At 50.8% G+C, this 22,667-nt stretch overlaps 2 protein-coding genes across 5 annotated transcripts; both read left to right on the top strand.

Moving 5' to 3' along the window:
• The first annotated feature begins 4,120 nt into the window (after window positions 1–4,120).
• On the top strand, window positions 4,121–7,670 carry S1PR4 (sphingosine-1-phosphate receptor 4). The gene has a single exon (XM_009508519.2). The coding sequence runs from the start codon at window positions 4,263–4,265 to the stop codon at window positions 5,481–5,483; it is 1,221 nt and encodes a 406-aa protein (XP_009506814.2). The 5' UTR covers window positions 4,121–4,262; the 3' UTR covers window positions 5,484–7,670.
• An 888-nt stretch (window positions 7,671–8,558) lies between these two features.
• On the top strand, window positions 8,559–22,055 carry NCLN (nicalin). 4 transcript variants are annotated; one of them, XM_064469881.1, is made up of 15 exons: window positions 8,559–8,831; window positions 11,525–11,709; window positions 11,931–12,075; window positions 13,146–13,240; window positions 13,462–13,542; window positions 13,721–13,824; window positions 14,266–14,354; window positions 14,533–14,672; window positions 15,106–15,284; window positions 15,487–15,574; window positions 15,669–15,707; window positions 15,825–15,988; window positions 16,627–16,680; window positions 16,769–16,847; window positions 18,263–22,055. In XM_064469881.1, exons 1-15 carry the CDS (start codon window positions 8,651–8,653, stop codon window positions 18,320–18,322), a joined length of 1,683 nt encoding a protein of 560 aa, XP_064325951.1. In that variant the 5' UTR covers window positions 8,559–8,650; the 3' UTR covers window positions 18,323–22,055. The 4 variants fall into 4 exon arrangements, with proteins under 4 accessions (XP_064325951.1, XP_064325949.1, XP_064325948.1 ...); XM_064469879.1 differs by having other exon boundaries at window positions 11,525–11,715; window positions 15,828–15,988; XM_064469878.1 differs by having other exon boundaries at window positions 11,525–11,715.
• The last annotated feature ends 612 nt before the right edge of the window (window positions 22,056–22,667 follow it).

Genomic DNA, 22,667 nt, shown 5'->3' with positions numbered 1-22,667 from the left:
TTTTATCGGGATGACTTCCAAGTAATTATCTTTTTTGGGGGTGATGGGGAGGGGCATTTTACGCAGCTGTTTGCTTTCTGTTTAATGTTTTTACATTGAGGAAATTCAGGTTTCAAAAGAAAAGCTCCTTAAGGAAATCAACAAAACTTTGCCATTTAAGGTCATTAATGTGGTCAAAAGGAGATGGTCCTGAAATTTTCTCTTTCATGTTCTTGTCTTCCTTCAACTCCAGAGATGCACTGCAGACACTCTTTTCCTGCAGGGACCCACCACCACCACCAACCAGTTTCAGTGAGCTCATGCCCAGGCACAACTGTGCCTGGGACAATTCTTTGAGCACTGTGAAGGGCCAGGTCTCCAGGACCTGGTGTCAGCCCAAGTCAGAGGAGCCTTGCTGGCTCTTCCCAGCTCCTCTGGTGTGAGAAGCATCCCTGCCACGCTGGGGACTGGGATCTGCCACTGGAAGGATGACTGCCTGCTGCTGCACAGTAGAAGAGACCAAAGCTAGAAAATGCAACCAACCAACTGCCAGAAGTGATCAGTCATTTTTAAACCAGCGCATCTCCACCCTTCCTGGAGCAGAAAAACACCTGCGGGTGAGTGGATGCGTTGGCTGATGTTGGCCTGTGCTGGGGCCACACAGTGGATGGGTGGGTGTGGAGGAAGCCTTGTGGGACAGAGATGGGGGTACCAGCTGTCCATGAGCCAGTTGGGGATTTGCCTGGCTAGGCCCACCAGGCAGAGCTCTCCAAGTGCCTCACCTAGGGATTTTTTTTAATCAGAATGTCTGAAAACACAAGTTTTAATCAGGACTGTGCAGCAGCACAGCAGGAAAACCTCAACAGAAACCATCGACATTTTATCTTGCATTTGTAGCTTGCTGTCTTTCCCCTGCAGCTGCTTGTGGCCCCCCACAATGTGGAGCTGGATGCCCTCCGGGGGCAGGCAGTCTCAGGGCAGGAGTGACTGGGCATGCCACTGGCCACAAACCCAAGGAGCTGGTCTCCAGGCTGCTCCTGCCCTCCTCCTCTCTGGGCATCCCTGCCTGCAGACAATCTCTTCCCTCTGGGGGCAAGGAGCTTTTACCTTCCTGTCGGCCTTGGTAGGAGCAGGCTGTGGAGGGTTCCAGGGCTTCTGCTGCTAAGGTGCTTCATCTCAGCATCCGTGAACACCTGCTACGGCCACGGTTCTGGCAGAGGGTTCAGGGGGCTGCAAATGGCCCCCCATACTTCCCCTGGTCCCTCCAAGCCCAGCACTCAACAACTATTAGGCAGTTTCAAGTAGCTTGTAGTCTTGATCTGAAGGAAAGAGATGAGAAACATTGCAGGATGGGGTGTCCCTCCCCCACCTCCCTTCATTTCAGAGAAAGAACATCTGAACTGAAACGGCAGCAAAGGAGAAGTACCAAGATAAAGCTCAGCCTGCATCTGTGCAGATAGCAATGGGGAGCCACTCCAGAATAACAGGAACTCCCCCTTGTATTGGTGCCCAGTTGAAGGGGAGCCTCGCTCGCCCCCAGCCGTGGAGCTGGGGACTCCCTGCCTTGGGTCTGGCGGCAGCAGCCCTGAGGGAGGTGTGGGGCTGGCCTTGTGCCAGCCGGCGAGGCCCTGCTCTGCTGAGCTGATGGCTTGGAGCGGAGGAGACCCAAGTCCCCCCAGCCTCGGCAGGCTATGGGACTGTGCCCTGACTTGCCATGGTCTGGGAGCAGCGTTCGAGGTGTGTGGCAACTTGCCATGAGGCAGGGAGCTCAGCGGGCTGTTGGTGGGGGCAGAAGCGAGAGGGTGCTGGAGGGGCAGCAGCAAGGGCTGCGCCACAGCTCAGGCAGCGTCCCAGAGCTGGCCTCCCTCGCGATGTTCTGTGAAACTGCAGCATGCTTCACAAGCACTCAGCCCCCTCCACTTATGGAAAAGGCCAAACAAGCCAGTTGCTAGGACAGAGCAAGGAACAAGGTTTTGCCTCACTGGAATAGCTCTTGACAAAATAATCAGCCCTGCCTTTTAGGCAGCACCTGATGTGCTTGTGGAAGGGGCATTAGGAAGAGCCTACAATATTTTGCTGGTCCAGAGGACTGGCACCCCATGGGTGTGTTGAGCTGTATCAGCTGCTTATCTGCCTCAAGCCCTCCTGCCAACAAAAGCGTTTGCCTCCCACCTGCCCTACACTCTCTGCAGATCTCCCTGACAAAGAGCTCGTTCCTGTCAGATATCTTGTTCCTGAGACTGTTCACATGCTGCAAGCGATTTGAGAAGCTACTTAGGGTCCCTAACAAAGCAAGTTTCTTCATCCTCTGATGTTTTAGGGACGCCCCACTGCTTCTGTCCTGAGCAGACACATTGGCTGGAGGCTCAGCCTGAAGCAAGAATAAAGCAGGGGTGATGTGCAAGGATCACGTTGACCGTTTTGATTCCAGTGCTGTGCCGCGAGCATCTGCCCAGCCCGTTTGGGAGCGTGCTCTTTGTGCTGAACGTGCACCCTTCTCTGGATTGCGCTGCACTCATGGCCCAGCCTTCCTGCTGATTTCCGCTCCTTCAATCTTGGGGTCATCTGCTGACTTTATCAGCATGTGTTTCTTTCCATGCTGCTGATAGAAAAGCCCAAAACACCAATTGAAAGGGTGAATGTGGAGGATGGAGCCCTCAGCTTTTGGTGAGAACCACTCTTGCTTGCACGTGACTTCCTGCAGCATGAAATGCCTTTGCGTTTTCCACTTGCCTATGCTCTGATCCAGGCTGGGATCTCTCCACTCGTCAAGCAGTGGACGGACTCCCAGGACAAGTCCCTGCTTGCCATGCTGATGGAAGAAATCACCACTCTTTGCTCTCAACCTGGGGACCTCTCCATGGCTTTGTGCCAGCCTGGAGCGAAAGCACAGGTGAAAGCAGGGCACAGCCCTGCTGTGATCCTGAGCTAAAAGGTGCTCTGTCTTTCTTTTCATTATGCCTCTTTGCAGCTGTTTTGGGTGGGGTCCATCCTGCACAGAAATGTGGTTGATGTTGTAACTTCCCTTTTTCCACTTTGGTAGGTAGAAGTCTCACTTATTTTGCACAAGGAGCCCTCCCCACTACCTACTCTGGGCTGGGCCTCAGACAAGCAGCTGGAGAGCACTGCTAGCTGCTGAGCCTCCCTCCGGCAGCAAGAGCCTTGGGCCAGTCATGACAGGTGAGTCATAAGGCAAATTCAACAGCCGCGGTTGGGGATAGCACATTGCAAGACTTTCTCTCCAGTCAAGTTTTGCAGATGCAGGGAATAGGTCCATGATAGACATTAACACTACAATCACGTCAGGAGTCCTGGGTTCTGGTCTCAGTGTAGCCCCTTGCGCCTTCTGCAATGCCAGGTGAGAGGCAGCAGCTTTGTGCCTGTTTCTCTGTGACCTAGACGGTGGGAGGATCCTGACCCATCTCTAGCAGGTGCCTGGAGAGCTGAAGGTGAAGGGTGCAATGTCAGGGCACATGCAGCACTTTGACCAGCTGATTTCCTTTGAACTGGGTAGAGCTGAGCCCCAGCTTCAGACACACAGGTGCCTGGACTTGCTGCACCGACAGGGCAGGACTTGGATGGATGTGTCCTGAGAGACTGGCAGGAGCTGGGCCCATGGTGGAGCTCAGAGGGGTGAGAGCATGGAGCATCCTGGAGAAGGATGTATCTGGGCATGAGTGGTGCACAGGGCAGTTGATGAAGAAGCAGTTGCTCTCTGCCAGGCTCAGGGCTGAATTTAACACCACAAAAGGCAAAGCACTCAGTGTCTCAGGCTGCCTGGGTGCTCTTACTAGCACTTGGGTTTGTTCAGCCCAACAGACCCTACCCATCAAGGTGGGAGGTGTTACCCCATCCAACCCAGCCTGCCCTGACTCAAAGAGGGTCCTGACACATTATTTCACCCATGTCCCACCTTCACAACCACAGCAAAGCTGAGAATTGCCTGACCCTTACTAAGAAATTATGACAGCTGTTAGAAATTATGTCAATACTTCAGTTCACAACAGGAAACTTTATTAAACAACAGGAAGCCCATGCTCACGTGTGGACTTACAAAACAACTCACCTTCCTCTCCCCTTGCTCTTTCAGTGCTGCGGGGCTGGCAGACAGGGCTCTAACTCTCATCTCCACACTGGGTAGGGCTGCTGGGCTCAGAGCCAGTCCTGCGTGGCAGAGTCTCACAGCTGTCTCCAGCCTTCAGACAGTGGGTCTGCCCTGCTCCAAACTCCACTTCAGCCCTTGCTCCATCGTGCATGCCTTGGCTGCTGGCTTTGCCTAGAAGATGGATGGTCCAGAGCTGAGCTGGCTGGTGAATCACTCCCTTCCACTGGGCTCTGCTCAATATCCTCAGCTCAGACTTGACCTGCTCGACAGGAGGGGTTCCTGCCTGCAGCTGGTTGCCATGACGAACGTGAACATCATCCTGCAGCACTACAACTTCACAGGCAAGCTGACCAACCGGCAGTCTGGGGATGAGGGCATGAGTCTCGTCCGCACAACTTTTGCCGTCATCAGCTGCATCATCATCCTGGAGAACCTGCTTGTGCTGCTGGCCATCATGCTGTGCCTGCAAGCCCGCCGCTGGGTCTACTCCTGCATTGCCAGCATCACTGTGAGCGACCTGCTCGCAGGGATTGCGTACCTTTCCAATCTCTGCCTCTCAGGCAAGAAGACCTTCCAGCTTTCACCTCAACTCTGGTTCCTGCGAGAAGGCATCCTCTTCATCGCGCTGGCTGCCTCCACCTTCAGCTTGCTTGTGACTGCCATTGAGCGCTACAGTGCCATGGTAAGGCCGATTGCTGAGAACGAAGCCAGCAAGACCCTGCGCTTACGCAGCCTGATCATTTCCTGCTGGCTGCTGGCCTTCATCATTGGACTGCTCCCACTGCTGGGTTGGAACTGTCTGTGTGACTTCAATGCCTGCTCTGTCCTCCTGCCTCTCTACTCCAAGAACTACATCCTTTTCTCCGTAGTCATGTTCAGCATCATCCTCCTGGGGATAATAGGCCTCTACATCTCAATCTTCCAGCTGGTCCAGGCCAGTTCTAAGCAAACCAGTTCTCGGCACAGCCGCAAACGGTCCCTGCGCTTGCTCAAGACTGTGCTGATGATCCTGGGTGCCTTCATTATTTGCTGGAGCCCCCTCTTTGTCCTGTTGCTCCTTGATGTCTTCTGTGAGACACAGAACTGCACACACCTCCACGGCCTGGACTGGACTTTGGCTTTGGCCATGCTTAACTCAGGCGTTAACCCCATCATTTACTCCCTCCGGAGCGTGGAGGTGCGCCGTGCAGTGGGAAGCCTGCTGTGCTGCTGCTGTGTCAGGGTTGGGCTTTGCAAGCCTGGGAACTGCTTGGTCATCACAGACATCAATTCTGGCTCATCCACAGAAAGCTCCCTGCGTTACCGGGAGAGCTTCCGCAGCTCTGTAGCACTGAATGCCCGGCCCAGAGCACCTCTCTCCAGCAACTCCAGCATGATGAGCAATCTCCCCAGCCTCTGAGAGGCCATGGGGAGAGCAAACGATGCCAGGCAGCCCACCAGGACCTCATGCTGCTGGTTCTGGCCTGGCAGAATTGTAACCTACATGCAGCTCAGGCTGACCAGGTGCAGTCCCATCCCAGCTGTTAACTGTGGTGAGGCTTTCCAATCCCTTCAGACTTGCATGTTGCTCCAGTGTGGGTGCAGCATAGGGTCAGGCATTGCTCCTAGCATGGGAGTGAAGGGTATGGACACATTTTGGGATAGATGCTCTGCTGAGACAACTGCTGTGCCTAGGTTACAAGTGGACCCTGCTCTCTGTGTGCATGTATATAGATGCTGTACCTTCCCAGATGAGGGTATTTTGCCCCAGAGCACAGTGAGGAATAGGATGAGTATCCCCAGCCAGACTGCTCTCCAACCCCTTCGGATCAGACTGGGCTGGCAGTGCTGCCACTGCATGTTATGCAGGGCTGGAGGCGATACCTGAGTCTTCTGCAGTTTACAGCCTTCTGGAACTGCTGTGATTGGCACAGCTGCTGGAAAGGATGCAGGCTTAATGTCTTGCCAGGGAGTCAAGATCAACCGGGTTTGCAAGTGCAAGTGTGTGCAGCTGCGGGGTAGCTCAGAAGCTGCTGGCCAGGAGCAGGTACCCACCTGTAGTGCAGCACAAATGAGCCACAGGATGGCGAGTGCTGCAGTAACAGCCCAGTCCCTCACCAGAGTGCAGAGGCTGGGCACCATGCCTCGGCAAACGCTGTGACTGCTTACAGCCTGGCAGCAAGAAGTATGAGCTCTGCTGTGCCTCTGGGCCTGGGGCTACGTCTGCAGTGTCAGCCCTGGCACTACTACGGGCAGAGAGAGGTACCCACAGTGACTGGGGAGCCTGGTGCCATCCTGCGTGGCAGAGCTACCTGCTCCCATCTGGCTGAGCCTCTCAGGTAACACACACCCGTACAGCAGAGGGTTTGCAGCGCTGTGGCCTCCCAGAGACGTAGGTCATGCTCAGCAAATCTGCCAAGTTCCAAGGTCCCCACACAGGGGGAGATGCTCACTGTGTGGACACTGGAAGGCTGAGCAGCAGCTTCTAGACGGCTTTGCATTCTATTGTCTCTGGTGGGGTTTGGCTCACACCTGAACAGAAGCAGCAGGAATTGTTTCCTTTTCCTTTTTGAGCCAAAAAGGCTGCATCCTTTGAGAAATCTTTTTGAAAATGGTGTTTGCAACAGAACAGATTTGCAAGAGTCGCTTCAACAGCCTGGAACAGAGTCATCACCTGGCAAGAATGGGGTGGAACCTGCCCCAAGCCCTTCTGAAGTTCAGCACAGCTGGGGAAAGGAATGGGGTCTGATCCCAGCTTGTTTGCTCACGTATGGAGTCACATATGGATGCTCCCTACTGCCCCAGCGGTCTGCTGCCCTTGCCTCTCTGAATGCCATGCCTTCTCTCCCCTGAGCTGGCAGGCCAGTGACTGCCTGGCTGCGGCCTCTGTCAGTTCGCTGGCTGGTATCTCCGAAGCGTCAGGAGAGATCCCAAGTTGCTGCAACTTCACGAGCAGGAAGCTTAAGAGGCAGCCAAGTTGTGCATGGACACAGCCCAGCTGGCAGCAGAAATGGACTTTTCCATGGGCAGGCAGATAGCTGTGCTGCATGAGGTTCCTGGGGGGAACTGCTCCCAGGGCAAGGCTGGCTGGGGCCAGCAGAGGCTTTTGCAGGGCTTGAAGACCTTTGCAGGAGTTCTGGCAGAGCTGGGGCTGTTACAGGGGTCAAGCAGCACCAGCAGCTCCCAAGGACCCAACAGAACGCCTGCTGGAACAGGGGTGGTGGGCACAACGACACCCACATGCCAGGCCAGCAGGTTGCAGAAGTTCATTGGGGCCAGGCTTTAGCCCTGGTACTGAGAGGACTGTTCGGTGCTACGAAACATGGCTGGCTCCAAAATAGCCCCATTCCTGCCTGGGTCTGGTAGAGACCCAGTGGGGCCCAGAAGGCACTGCCAGCTTGCACATCAGATTCCTGCTCTTCTATTCCCTAACCAAGTGAAAAATCAGAGTGGCACCCAAATGGCCTCTTCTCACCATACAAGGAAGCCAAAGCCACCCAAGCACTAGGGAAGAGAAGCTCCCGATGACTTAAAACCTGCTGACCCGTCCCCTCAGCAGGAGTTACTGAGCTTCCAGCCCATTTGTTTTGCAATAAATCTAGATGATAAGAAAGCCCCTGTTTGATTTGCTATTATTTTCTCTTCCGGCTGGTCCCATAGGCAAGGGGCCTCCTAGGGTCAGAGCAGGCGGTCCGGTACCATAGAGGGCGGCGTGGAGGTGGCGGGTATGGGGCAGCCGTTCCCCGTAGGCCCGGGGCAGCCGGAGCGCCCCCGTCCCGTTCCCAGGGCAGCGGGATCACCCCCTTCCAAAAGCTGGGGGAGCCCCCCCACCCCGTCCCGTTCGCGGGTCGGCAGAGCCGGTGGCAGCGCGGCGCGGGGGGGTGCTGCGCTGTGCCCCGCGCCGGCACCGGGCGCTTCCGCCGCTGCCGTTCGGCGCCGCGTGTGACGGTTCCCGCGGCTGCGGTGGGCGCGGAGAGCGGCGGTGCGGGGCGCGGGGGCGGGGCGGTGCGGGGCGCGGAGAGCGGCGGGGCGGGGCGCTGGGGCGGTGCGGGGCGCGGGGGCGGTGCGGGGCGCGGGGGCGGTGCGGTGCGGGGCGCGGGGGCGGTGCGGGGCGCGGGGGCGGGGCGGTGCGGGGCGCGGGGGCGGTGCGGGGCGCGGGGGCGGTGCGGGGCGCTGGGGCGGGGCGCGGAGAGCGGCGGGGCGGGGCGCTGGGGCGGTGCGGGGCGCGGGGGCGGTGCGGGGCGCTGGGGCGGGGCGCTGGGGCGCAGGGGCGGGGCGGGGCGCGGGGGCGGGGCGCTGGGGCGCAGGGGCGGGGCGGGGCGCGGGGGCGGGGCGGGGGCGGCCCCGGGCGAGGGGCGGCGGCCGCATCGCCGCTGCGGAGCGGAGCGCCCCCTGCAGGCCAGGCAGGGCGGCAACGCCCGCTGCCCCCCGCCGCCGCGACTACAGCTCCCAGCGGCCCTTGCGGCGGCGCCCGAACTACCGCTCCCGGCAGCCCGTGGGAGACGCGGAGGGTGCGTGCGGCGCCGCGCCGTGCGTGCCGCGCGTGCCGGTGGAGCAGGCCGCAGCGGCGGGGCCGGGTCCGCGGCGATGCTGGAGGAGGCGGGCGAGGTACTGGAGTCGGTGCTGAAGGCTTCGTGCCTGCCGCTGAGCTTCCTGCTCTTCGTGCCCGCCGTGCTCCTGCTCCTGGGCCCGCCGCCCGCCGCAGAGGCCGCCCACGAGTTCACGGTCTACCGCATGCAGCAGTACGAGCTGGGCGGGCAGCCCTACGGTGAGAGACTGCACGGCCCGGCCGGGCGCGGTTCGGCCGCCGGCCTGCGCCGGGCCTCGGCCCTCCGGGAGGGCGAATCCCGGCAGCGGCCCCCTTCAGGGCCGGTGGGGCCCTGGGAAGAGCCCCCGGCGCGGGGAGGAGCCCAGGGTAGGCCGCGGAACCGCAGGCGGCCCGGGGAGGGAGACCCGGCCCGGGGGAGGCTGCAGGGGAGCTCGGGAGGCCCTGGGAGGCTGCAGCCGGGGCCCGGGCCCGGGCGCAGCCCCAGGGGAGGCCACAGGCGGGCGCCGTCTGGCTGAGCTTTACTGCCCAGCCTCGGCAGCAGCAGGAGGGTGCCGAGAGCTCCCACGTGGTGAACTAGAGCTGTCCAAGGACCCTGCCGTGTCCTTGCAGGCTCCTGTCTGTGGGCTGAGCTCCCCGTGCTTCAGGCAGTCCGGCTGCAGCCCTCTTGTATACTGTGGAGCTTGGTCGTGAGCTCAGTTTTGTTCTCCTGCCTTTGATTCTTACTGACAGGTTGATTCTTCTTTGCTCTTCAGCCTCTTCTTCAGGCTCAGTTAGCAGTGGCTATGGCCCTAGTGTCTCCTCGTTTGAAAGTCCTTTCTTTTATAGTTCTTCCTTTATGTTATGATTGACTTCCAGGCTGCCGATTGTGCAACACCTTTCGTTGAGTCAGAAACACAACCTGCTCTGTGAGGCATTGAAGTTTTGTGACCCTTAGCCTCCACTCCCCTGTACTCACTAACCCAGAATTAAGTGTTGGTTTTGAGTCTTCTATAGATATTTTATTTCAGATCAGGTCATGTGTTCTGTCCATGAGTGACTCTTCCTGCTGTCACTTTTGTGGCCTAAGTTTCAGACCTCTGTTAACAGTCTGGCATTACAGCCCCACGTTTATTCTGTGCTGTCCATGAGACCTGGTCTTTCAGATCTTCATGAGATCAAAGATCAGTAGAAGTTACAAAACGCCAGCTATGCCTGCACGATTTGTAAACGCTACAGATGTTATTGGTAGCTTCTGAATACCTGAAATTATTTCTGGGTTCTTCATTTCAGTTTCTCAAAATGTGTGCACATCTTGAGACCTCTGTTGTTGAGAGCCTCACTAGATCTGAGGTGGGCTCTCATGGGGGTATTAAGCTATCTCTTTTCTCATGTGGTGGTAAGTCTTTGTTGGCAGGCTTAACGGGGCAGCAGGTGTGTGGTTCATCTGGCTCTGACTTTGGTTGCCTGAGTGTTCTCTCTAGCCAAGTGTTCACAACATATTTTGGAATATTTTGTGAACTTTCGAAAAGCCACACATTGTTTTTTAAGACGCTTGCAATTAACTTTTTATGCTGTTTCTTTTTCTGGAGCCTTTTCGCTCGGTGGAGTGGGTAGTTCCTCTGTTCCTTGCCAGCCCCTTTGGGGAGCTGATGTCCCTGTTCAATGTACATTCTGAGGCCAGATGCCCTTCAGGATAAAAGCTATTTGTTTTTCCAGATTCTCATGTTCTTTTCCAAAAAGACCAAATAGAGATTGCTGTTGAGCCTTTTCTTGCTGGGAGGAGAAGATTTTTTTTTGTCAACACCAGTCATACAGCAACTGAAGAACAAACTTGGACTTCGTCTAACACTGTTAGAATAGAGTTCCTGACATTGTAAACGAATGATTATTGAACAGTTCTCTGTAGAGAAACTACAGCAAATCAACTTGCCTTGCAATGCTATCAGAAAATACTGTTGGGTCAGCTCTGCTTAGATGTCAGAGGGTGTGCTAGGAGCAGAACTCTGGATCCGCGCTTTGCTATGTTTACACATCATTGGTTTGGGAATGGTGGAATCTAACCTTCAGCAACACTCCTAAACTTGGCATAGGCTGAGATGCCTTCTGGAGCATCTTGCTCCTTCCCTGGCTGCTTGGGGACCCGGGTGATGGTGATGAAGTCTTCAATGTAGGTGCCAGAGTTACAGAAGAAGAAATTGGATTTGGAGCATTACAGATTGTAAGGTGGATTTGAACGTCTCTATTTACACAAGACGTCCTTGTGGTCCCCTCTTGGAAAACGCTGGAGCTGCTGGCAGGCCTCCAGACTGCTGTTCTCCCAGAGGACTGCATTTTCATGTGGGGGATTTGATATGCTGAAACTGAGAGTGGGAGAGAGCAAGCAGTTAGAAGCAGACGGCTCGTTTGTAATTTCCTTAGCCACAGAAGCATCCCAGTGGGTGAGCTACAGCAGCTCTTTGGATGGCCATGGGGTAGCCTTGTGTCCTTCACAAAGTGGTTCTGCACAGCTTGCATCTTCTGCTTGCAGATGCAGTCCTACAGCTGGAGGATGCGGTAGGCTGCACAGCAAGAGGCCAGGCTTTTTCCACATGTATTGCTGTCTGCAGGTATTAGCTGCAGGTGAGCAAACAGGTAGTCTGCGTGGTTATGGCGGGGAGGAAGGCTGGAAGGTGGTCAAGACTGTGCAGTGCTGGAGTAAGGGGAGCCTGGCAGGATCATGGCTGCACAGATGTTGGTCTGATGGATGCAAGGACAAAACACACATCTCTTCCTTCTTGGACAAGGGGGAAGAGATGACCTTAGCTTTCTGCAGGTCCTGGCTGCTCTGAAGTTCATCAGACTATCACCAAGACTGTTCTGAGAAGGAGCTAGGCTTAAGCAAAGGCGATGTGATGAAATCACTTACAAAACCTCTTGCTCTTTTCTCCTCACAGGCACCAGGAGTGCAGTGCTTAACACAGAAGCCCGCACTGTAGAAGCAGACGTCCTGAGCCGTCGCTGTGTCATGATGCGGCTAGTGGATTTCTCCTACGAGCAGTACCAGAAGGCTCTTCGCCAGTCAGCTGGTGCTGTGGTGATCATCTTGCCGCGCTCCATCTCTTCTGTCCCACAGGATGTTGTAAGGGTAAAAAAAAAAACCATTCCCTATCTCTTCCAGTGGGAGATGTACTTGAGAGGGAGAGGCTTGGGTTGCTGTAAGACTGAAAGCTCCAGTTGCAATGCACAACAAATCATATTCTGATTTCTAAACTTGCCTTTCTCTCTCTGCTTTGGTTAATTTTTTTCTGCCCTCTTGCATGTTTAGCAGATGCTAAGTTTGTCTCTCACTTAAATCCTCAGCAATTCATGGAGATAGAGCCGGAAATGCTTGCTATGGAAACCATTGTGCCAGTCTACTTTGCAGTGGAAGATGAAGAGCTTCTGTCTATATATGAACAAACACGGGCTGCTTCTGCATCACAGGGTTCTGCCTCAGCTGCAGAAGGTGAGTTCTGACAAGAGGGGGAAAGGTTTAGAGGAAGACACTCCTGATCCCACCTCTGGGAGCAGTCTGCTGTGTCATGTGCACCATGGACCAGTGTTTTGTTGCCTTCATGTTTATTCATATTTATCTGAGCCACAAAGATGATCAGGGGCCTGGAGCAACTCTCTTATGAGGAAAGGCTGAGAGACCTGGGTCTGTTCAGCCTGGAGAAGAGAAGACTGAGGGGAAGCCTTGTCAATACTTATAAATACCTGAAGGGCGGGTGTCAAGGGGAAGGGGCCGGGCTCTTTTCAGTGGTGCCCAACGCCAGGCCAAGGGGCCACGGGCACAAGCTGGAACACGGGAAGTTCCCCCTGAACATGAGGCCAAACCCCTTCCCTGTGCGGGTGCCAGAGCAGGGGCACAGGCTGCCCAGAGAGGCTGTGGGGTCCCTTCCCTGGAGACATTCACCCCCCGCCTGGACGCGGCCCTGTGCCCCTGCTCTGGGGGTGCCTGCTCCAGCAGGGGGTGGGACGGGGTGAGCTCCAGAGGTCCCTTCCAGACCCTGCCATTCTGTGATTCTGTCTTTGTTAAAGTGCTTTGAGATTTAATGGAAGAAAGACACAGCATAAGAGGCAGTATTACTTGACTACCTTTGGAAGTACAGTTGCATGGAGTGAGTTCTCAGCTTCACACTGTTGCAAGTAAGTTAGAAAGCAAAACTCAAGTTAAAAACAACACTGAAGTTATGTGACTACAGTGTGTTGGTAGAAGCTGAAGCTTTTTGTCTGACCACAAGTCAGTTCAGTGCTTCCATGTATTCCCCTGTAAATAGCTTTACTATCTTACTGACCCTGCTGCTCATGATTAACTTGATGCCTGCTGGAGAAAAGTTTTTGGTTTAGCCAGCTCAAAATGCTGGGATTTCAGGACAGAATAAAAATGCGTTGTCACCATGCTTCCATGTGAATGCATAAACAAAAGCAATAAGTGAGGGCTTAAATGGTTTAAAGCTGGTCTCTTCAGAGCTAGGTTAGCAAGGGAAAAATGGATGAAACTGCCCCAGGGTACTTTTTTATTTGTTGTTCTAGTTCTGTTGCACACGGCAACTGCCAATGGCTTCCAGATGGTGACCAGTGGGGCTCAAAGCAAAGCTGTCAATGACTGGCTCATACCCAGTGTGGAGGTGAGTTGTATACGGATTCAAACTGGCAATATGGATGGGATGTCTTCTTTTATTGGGACTTTGTCAGACACTTGGACTGATAGGGGGAGTCTCAGCCAGGTAAGTGCCTGAATTCCTCAGAACTGAGGCCACTGCAGACTCAGTAGGCCTATAGAAGTCAGGGTGTCTTTGTACAGGCACACAAAGGGCAAGGCTGAGTGACACGGATCTTTCCTCTGCAGGGAAGGCTTACAGGGCTGGGTGGAGAAGACCTGCCCACTGTTGTGATAGTTGCCCACTATGATTCTTTTGGAGTGGCTCCAGTGAGTATTCTTTCTTCCTGCAGCTCTCTGTTTCTGTCTTTTTTCCCATACGGCCTCTGCCCCTGTGTTTTTTCTTGGCCTTAAAGACATGGGGTAGTGTGCTACCTTGAAAGCTGTTCTGGTATGTGAGAATAAGTATAGGGTTGTCACCTTGTCTCTGTCCCACTTCATCCTGCAGTGGCTGTCACATGGTGCTGACTCCAATGGCAGTGGTATCTCAGTGCTACTGGAACTAGCCAGGCTGTTTTCCCGGCTCTACACCTACAGACGTACCCATGCTGGGTAAGAAACTGCCCTATGCTTTGCTGAATGTATATAGCTGAGATCAGATAAGAAGGGCTCTTGCTCCAGACCCATGGAGTGTTACAAGCAGTCTTTTACTTCCTTTGCTCTGTTTTGCTTCCCTCTGAGTACAGCTGCTGTTAATGGCCAAGCTCCTTCCTTTGGTTTCTTTGCTGTAGCTCTGCTAAAGCTTGGGACAAGTGAAGGGAGTGATGTGGGAAGTAGATTCCATCATCAAGCACTGGGAACTCCCCCGCCTTTACCCCTGCCCTGCCGTTACCTTAGTATGTGATGTGTAGGAAGCATTTGTTAATGCACAGTTGACCTTGAATGTCAGGTGCTAGCTGTTGTGATTTCACCACACCTTCCAGGCTGAGTAAAGGAGTTCTGTAGCCATGGAGTGCAGTGTGCTAACACTTTTCTGTCTTCTTTCATGGGCAGGTATAACTTGCTGTTCTTTGCCTCTGGAGGTGGCAAGTTTAATTATCAAGGAACCAAGCGGTGGCTGGAAGACAATTTGGACCACACGGGTGAGTAAGGGGCTGGCGTTCCAGCATGTTCTGTGGCAAGGCCTCTGTCAATACAATTTTGTTAAGTGTCTACTATATCAGCCCTCCTGTGAGAACCGCCTTGCGTGGGCCTTGCTTTTTTGGCATGGAAATCCCAGCACAAAACATAGCAATAAAGGTTTGGATTTTTCTGTTGCAGATTCCAGCCTGCTGCAGGACAACGTAGCGTTTGTTCTCTGCCTTGATACTCTGGGCCGAGGCAATAGCCTTCATCTCCATGTCTCGAAGCCTCCCAAGGAGGGAACCTTGCAGCATGCGTTTCTGAGAGAACTGGAGATGGTAATGAAAAGCATTTTAGGTAGATGGGAACTTCGGACTTACTATGGGGAGTTGCAGCTCTCTAAGAGAGGAAGGAAGGAAGGCGTGAAGAAAGGGTGTGCTGTTACCATAAACAATACATGAAGTATTTCGGTTTGATTTGAAGTGCAGACAAATTCTCATGCCATAGTCCCGAATGAAGCAGACTAGATCTGCTGCTTTTTCCACTCTACTTCCTTATGGCTTGTTGCTTACAAAAGCTGCCCTGTAGTGACATTAAAATAGTTTTTTTGATGTTAAACCAGCTTTTTAATGGCAGTAACTGCACCTTACAGGTGAAACTGCGTTTACCTTCTGGAGCACAAAACAATTGGGTCTAGGTGGACTGGGCAGTGCAAGATGGGACTATGCAGTGGGCAGCATGACACCCAGGGTGCCTTGTCCTTTCCCTTAGGTTATTGCCAGCCAGTTCCCGGAGGTGAAGTTTTCCATGGTGCATAAGAAGATAAACTTGGCTGAGGACATGTTGGCATGGGAGCATGAGCGTTTTGCCATCCGACGCTTGCCAGCATTCACCATCTCCCATCTGGAGAGCCACCGGGACAGCCTGCGCAACAGCATCATGGATCGGAGGTTAGAGGCCTTTGGAGGGGCTGCAGTAGAAATCCAGCCCATAAACACAAATTGGCCTCATGACTGCTTGTGCTGTTCTGATTGTCAGAGGATGGGTGAAAAAACACGGGGAGCTGGACTCTGGATTCAGGCTCGTCCTTGATGCAGTGAAAAAGTGTGGTTTCTGGTGTTGATGAGTCCGTAATCCTCTCTTTTGCTTTAGGGCACGAATAGACACTAAGGCACTAACCAGGAATACGAGGATCATTGCTGAGGCTTTGACAAGGGTCATCTACAACCTAACAGACAAGGTAAGAGCTGCCCATCGTGCAGTGCTAGCCAGATTTGTCCTACCCAACCAAGCATGCTCTCACCAATAGCCTGGGTTAATTTTTTCCCTTGCAGGGAGCACCTGCAGATCTGCAGATCTTCACAGATCAGATGGTGAGCACGGTACATTTTGGTAACCTTGTGGGAAGAAGGAATCAAGAGTCTGGGAGAGAGGTCTGGTCTCAGCAGATGTGTGGTTGACTCCCTTTCTTTGGTGGTACTTTTCTGCAGCAGATCCAGCAGGAGCAACTGGAATCAGTGATGGACTGGCTGAGCAGTCAGCCCAGGGCTGCCCAGTTGATTGATAAAGACAGCACCTTCCTCAACACCTTAGAATATTATATGGGTCGCTACCTGAAGGATGTCAAACAGCATCATGTAAAGGCAGACAAACGGTAAGAAAAGACATGAAAGAACCACCCAGAGCATGCTGACTGGCTTCCCCCTCCAAAGAATTTTGTCTCGGAGCTGCAGCTTTTCTGGCTTCTTGGCATGTAGCTGGAAGTGATGGCTCTTTTCTGTTCTCCTGTCAGTTTTGGTTCATGCTCTCTGTTCTCCCAGAGAAAGCTCTTTATCATTCCCCACAGCACAGTAACAAGTCCCAGCAGCTCCCTTTCTCTGAAGAGCTTTTTTTTTCACTGTTTTGGTTCCACCCTTTCCCACTTAGAGTTCTGCTTCTCTCTGAATGCAGGAAAAGACTAAGGTCCCCTAGAAAGCTTTCTTTAATTGCAAAAAGGCAGCTTCCAGCCTGTGTAACCTGCTTGGGTTGAAGCAGTTTAATGAACCCAGTGAGGCGCCTTCCATGTACTTCTGAGACAGCTGAACAGTATGTGTTCTGAATTGTACCTTAGACTTCTGACTGTAGGAAAAGAAAGCCTTGACAATCAAAATAAATTCAAAACTGGTATGCAAGGTGGTCATGCTTACCTGTCTCTGGTTGGATGAACTCCTTGGGAACAGAGGTCAGGGCTGTCCTCACTGCAGTGTCAAGAAGTGTAATACAACCTGAAGGATTTTATTTTTCTTTTCACAGGGACCCCGAGTTTGTTTTCTATGACCAGCTGAAACAGGTGATGAATGCATACAGGTATGGAATTCCATTGAGCATGCTGGGCTATTGTCTCACTGTGGCAGTACCTGCTGTAGCAATTTCATGTGTTCTTTCTTTATTGCAGGGTCAAGCCAGCGATCTTTGACCTGCTTCTGGCTGTTTGTATCGCAGCCTACCTTGGTGTTGCCTATGTTGCAGTGCAGGTAAGAGAAGAGAAGCAGGAGACAAGTGTATTTTCCTCATAAATCATGTTAGCTACAGTGACTAGTGCTCACACAGTCCCAGCACCAAAGTTGGAGCAACAATGCCACCCCACTAAAAGTAGTAATCAAAAATGGCTGGCTGTTTTGGTGTGTATGTTTTTGAGTATCTCAGCTGGCTGTGCTGAAGGCAGTCTCTTGCCCTTCTAGTGCAAAGCTGGTTTACAGAGCTCCTTCTCTTGGTCAAGGACACGTGCAGCTCATTTGTTAGGCTCTTTTGGCTATGTAACAGCTTCAGACTGAAACATCTCAAGGCAATTAAAATCTGTAACGTTAAAGGTTTGCAGCTTGTAGTAAGTTAGGAGTGTTAGGAGATCCTTCCAGTATCTGAACTTGGGATGCAGCTTAGAAGTGCATCTTCAGAGTTTTGTTTGGGTGGGTTTTTGGGGGCGGTTTTATTTTTGTTTTGTTTCGTTTCTATGAAACCATAAATACGTCCTGTGTCCATACTCCTGGAAATGTGATGCTCCATGCCTTAGCCAGCCAGCTTAAATTTAGTGGTTTTGTTTAAGTGTTAACAAAGCCACTGTGAGCTAGGGTTCTGATCCTGGCTGGGTTCTCTGAAGAACATGAATGAAAAGGAAGCATTTTAGATTGATGTAAATTTTGATCATGTTATTTGTGTTCATTATTTGTTTGGGGAAACAAAAAGCATTTAAAAATCCAATGCAACAACATAAACAGGAGGGAGAACATATCCTTTGATTTCTGCTAGCTGTCTTGATTATGTTTGCTATTACAAATTATTTGAAGCCTGGATCTTGTTATATCTCTCAAATACCTGAAGGTAGCTGTTGTCGAATCAAAATGCAATTAATCAAAGCAAAATCAATAGAGGAAGTAAGTGAATTTCAAAGTCACTGGTGAAATGGTGAAAGAGAAGATCCAGTTAAAGAATTGTGAACTACTGGGAATCTCTGTTTGCCTGGTTCATTTTTACATTCCTGAAACTGCTAGCAGCAGTGTTTCTGTAGTAACCAGTATAATGCATGTGTTAGAAACTGAAGCTTTCTCTTCCCCTTCAGAAGGAACACAATTGGATCAAAAAACGTAAAATCTTTAACAAGTGTTTGCATCTTCACAATGTGGGTGATACAGGTCTGCACAAACACTTCTGTAAGCCATCACTTTCTGTACAACTTCAAGTAACTGGCTGCATTGTAATAATTACTCCTAATTCACTAAGTCCCACTCTCTCTTCAGGATTGAGAGTGCTAGTGGATGATCCAAACAGGGTATTGCATTTGCAAATTAGTATTGATTTAAGCTTACTAGAAAGCTTTCTCTCTGTGTAGAACACAGTCATTTTATTAGAATTTATAAGGACTCATGGTTATTTATTTTCCTTCTGTTTCCAGCACTTCGGTCTCCTTTACAAAATGATACAGAGATTATCCCTTAAAACCAAGCAGCAGTGAAGCAATGAGTCATCACCCATATAGCAGCACTGAGCCATCGGTGAGCCCATCAGGAACCTTCTGCCTTCCATTGAACCCTGCTGTTTCTCCTCCTCTGTCTCCTCTTTGCTGCTCTATAGAGGGGAGGAAGGCAGAAAGAAAACGAAATTTCAACTCTTGTGCACCTTTTAAGTGCTTTTTCCTCACCTTCTTCCCCTGACTTGCACCATTTCTATTTTCCTTTGCTTTTTGGCGAGGGAGAGGCTCAGAGACTTCAGTAGTTCCTGCAGGTTGTTTAAACACTGAACAGCTGATTCTGAGCAGCTTCTGTGAGTGTAAAACAAGTCCAGCACCTTCATGAACACATGTGCCGTACAGCCAACTTGGGAACTGAAACTACAGAGTAGAGTGACGTGTTATCTCTGCCCAGCAAACAAGGACTCAGAACAGTTGTTTAAAAGAAAAAAGTGCACATGCAAATTAAAGAGAATACTATTAGCATGTTTTCTTATGGCACCTCTTCCTTAAGCTCGCTGCCTGGCTTTAGGAAGGTGTGCTGAGCCAGCAGTGTCCGCAGGAAGTGTCGTCTTGCGTTGGGTTCAGACTGTGCAATAGCTCATTCCCTTTTAGGAGGTGCACTGTAAATGGTCTTGACTGTTATCGACAGAATAAGGAGAGATTGTTAAAATGGGTTCCTTGCATTAGGGTTCTTATTAGGACGGGTCCTCTCCTGTCTCCATTGGAGGATGCATTTTGCTGTGTGCTTGATTTCTCTTAGAGTTTATGGTCCTTGAACAGTTCACAGCTGCCACCACTCTGTGCTAAACTCTTGCTTGGTTTTTAAGGGGTGTTCTACAGTCCCAGCTGCTGCAGGATCATGTTCTGTGCTGTTAGATGTATTTAAACGAGCTGGTTATATTAATAGCAAGAGAAGTTCAGCTCCTGCTGAGCTCTGGTCTGTAATCCCTTAAATCTTCATTCCTCAGTTTTTATTTCCAGATGGATTCTGGATTTTGGGGTGTTTTCCCATGTTCACCTGCATCTCAGGATCTCATTTCACATTTTTCAGCTCTATTATTTCTGGAAACACTGTTCCTGGCCTGCACGTATGAGCAACTTCCCAAAGCGCTTGTTTCTGTCCTATTGTGTGCTGCCCCCTGTATGAAGGGAGGCAGGTCAATTAGCCATTAAAAAGCAAAACAAAACAAAAAATTAAGTTTTATGAATGTCATTTTAAACATGGCTGTTTCTGGAACTGCACCTAAGGGAGTGTATCTTGGAACACACGCTCTCTGTTACTTTTATCCTTGAGCAAGACTTATTTTTAGTTTGCTGATACTTCTGGCTGGAGAGAGCTAGGTCGTTGCCCAAAATAGTTGCCAGTGCTATGCAAAGATCAGGAGGGCCAGGTAACCCGTTGCTCAAGCATTGGCATCATCTTAACTCTTTCCTGAATTCCACCATCCAAGGTAAGCAGGATATTTCTCACCACTTTCTGGTGAATGCCCTTTCTGGGCAGTGTTGCACTTTGTTTACCCTCAAGTTGTAGAAAATACATCAAGATACTGACTACAGTCCTAGGCTAGTTGTAGTTGTGGAAGATGTCCTGACTGAATACTACTGTCCTGACAGTCAACGATGTTTGAGTCCTTTCAGTAACTTGTTCTATGCATATGAGGTCTCTTCACAGGCCATGGTGACTACCTTTTTTACAGAGGCTGAAAAGCTTGTGGACTTGAATGAAGGTGTACCCTTTTTTTTGTATGCAAGGAATATTCAAGCTGTGGATCCTTGTCTTCACCACAGCTGCTGTGCACACACTTGTTAGAAAAGGAGTTGTTGTGGGTGGTCACTGTCCTTGTCCTTTGGATGGGAACCAAAGCACTGATTAGCAATCGTGCTGCAGCTTGACTTGATGCATATAAAATTTGCAGGTAGTGGGCAAGAGAGAACAGAATGGGCCTGGAGCATTCTTCCTTGCAGTGGAGACTGTCAACCTTCAGTTTTCCAGATAAGAAGGTCAAAGTTCGGTCAAAAAGTTCCACCCAGGCAACCCAGTGTGGTTGCAGCTACGTCCCTGTCGAGGTTGTAGCATTAAAGCAAACACTTCAGCCCCTTGTGGTCTCAACAATAAACTGCTAACGCTCCTGATGCAGTGCCAGAAGCCAGTGGCAGCCATCTAAAAGGAAGGTGGATAGAGGTAAATGAGGAGAGTTCGTAAACCTGAAGGGCAGTTGGGATAGTACGTTGCTTTCCCCCACACAAGGGTAATTTGTCCTATAATCTGATTGGAGGCATTTCGTGTGTATCTAGCTGGCTGCCACAGTGAGTAGTTTATACTACAGATAAGAGTTTATGCTTTTGATCAAAGCGCAGGTGCACTGAAACATTACATACACAAATGCGAGATGGTAAAATTCCAACTTTCTCATAGCTGGAACATAGTGCCCGTCCTGGGAGCGAACGTAGTTCCCACAGTGCTGTTTCCTTTGCGAAGTTGACAGAGAAGCTTGTAAATAGATACTGCTCTTCTGCTAGGTTTTGAAAAAAACAAGAAAAATAGTGCTGATCCATACTGCAGCATATCTGATAATTCTGTCACCTACATGAGACATGCAAAGGCAGAAATCCAACAGCTGTTACGGTGAAATGAGAGTTCTCCACAACATTGCGGAAGAGCGCTGTGTAGCTGATTCTTGTTGCCCTTATGTTTACCTGTCCTTTTTATCAGGAGTTTGCCGGGCCTGGAAGGAAGAAGCATGGAAAGCGTATGTCTGCATATACACAAGTGGCTAGCAGTTGATGCCTCTAGCCATAAAAAAAACAACTTTATGTGCTATCTCTACCTATTGTCCTGGTTCTGTCAAAGTCTGCAGCTCAAAAAATGGTTTTGCAGCAGGATTTTAGCACGGAAGCTGTGCATTCCTTCTGTCCACTCCCACCCACACAGGCGCTAATGGGGATCGTATATGAGTAGTTTGGACTATTGTAGTTGATCTCCCAAATAAGAGGTTGGTTCATTGTTATGAAATAAGTATTGTTGTGCAATATGAACGCCACCCTTGTACTCAGTGCGAAGAGGAAAGACCCTGAAGCCAAAATGGGATTAGGTACTCCACCGTCAGTGTCTGGAAGAGTCGCCACAATCTATTTAAATGTTTAAAACCACAGAGACCCCAAATTGTTGTGGGGCTTATGGCTGGGTGGGTGGGGGTGTGTGTGTGTGTGTGTGTGTGCATTTGTTTGTTTTAAATTGTGCTTTCATGTTCACAGCATAAGTTAAAATACCAAGCTTCTCCTGCACCTTGTGGGCAAGCTGGGTTTTACATTTAAGAGCCATTCAGTCTTGACTTGCCTGTCTGAAACGATGGGGGTGCTACTATATGTCTTCGTAAACTGGGCCTCTGGGTGCTCAAGTGTGGGCTCCTGCTTGCTCTCTTTGGTCTGTTTAGTTTCCATTTGTAGTTATTGGATAGCAACCTCAAGGTTATGATCTGGAATATTTGCAGCTCAGGAAAAAGAGTTGATTTATCTAGCAATGTTAACTCAATTATTTCTCTCTTGTGTGTCCTAAAGAACAAATGTATATTGGGGTGAATATTTAAAAGCTAATAGAAAATTCAATGCAGTTGATTTACATATTTTTCTGACTAGAAATGTAATAATATTTAAGTATTTTAACATTTTTTCATTTCCTTATTTGTTTGTCTCTTTTTCCCTTGCAAAAATAAACCAAGTGAGTAGGTTTGAAGAACACATTTGTTGGAGAACTATTTGCTGCTGGAAGCTCAAAAAGCTGGAATCTCCTTGCACTGTTTGAAGGAACGGACGCCCTGCAAAAAGGGGGCAAATGTGTGTATTTAAGAGCTTACATCATCCCTTCTGTATAGTCAAAGGTAGAATAGTATGACAGAAAACGTTACAGACTCTGAGCAAAAATCCAGCGGTCTGAGGTGAGCAAATCCGCATTTGTTCAAAGGGTTTGTGACGATTTGAAGCAATTAGAGTTTCTATGCAAGACAGCTTCAGTACTGTGAAAAACTGGCTACCTGAGAAGCCGACAGCACGTCCACCAGTGGTAGATCATTGTGCCTCTGTCATTACCAAATGATGTTTTGAACGCTTGTAAACTATTTATTCAATTTATAAGCATTGCAAGAGATCTGTCCCCTGAGCTCGAGTCAGTGAAGTCTTACAAATCACAGCGGTAAAACTGACCTGGACACAGCAGGAAGGGAAAAGCAGAGGTGGTACTTTCATTCTGTCTCCCCGTAGTGGCTCAGTAGCTAAAGGGTTCTCCTGGGTAAGGCCTTTCCTTCCAGCACCAGCCGCCCCACCTTCCCGCTTGCGTTGGAGGGACGTGCAG

This window comes from Phalacrocorax carbo, chromosome 19, assembly GCF_963921805.1.
Source record: "Phalacrocorax carbo chromosome 19, bPhaCar2.1, whole genome shotgun sequence".
NCBI classification, from domain to species: domain Eukaryota; kingdom Metazoa; phylum Chordata; class Aves; order Suliformes; family Phalacrocoracidae; genus Phalacrocorax; species Phalacrocorax carbo.
This window is presented reverse-complemented; position numbering and strand designations above follow the sequence as displayed.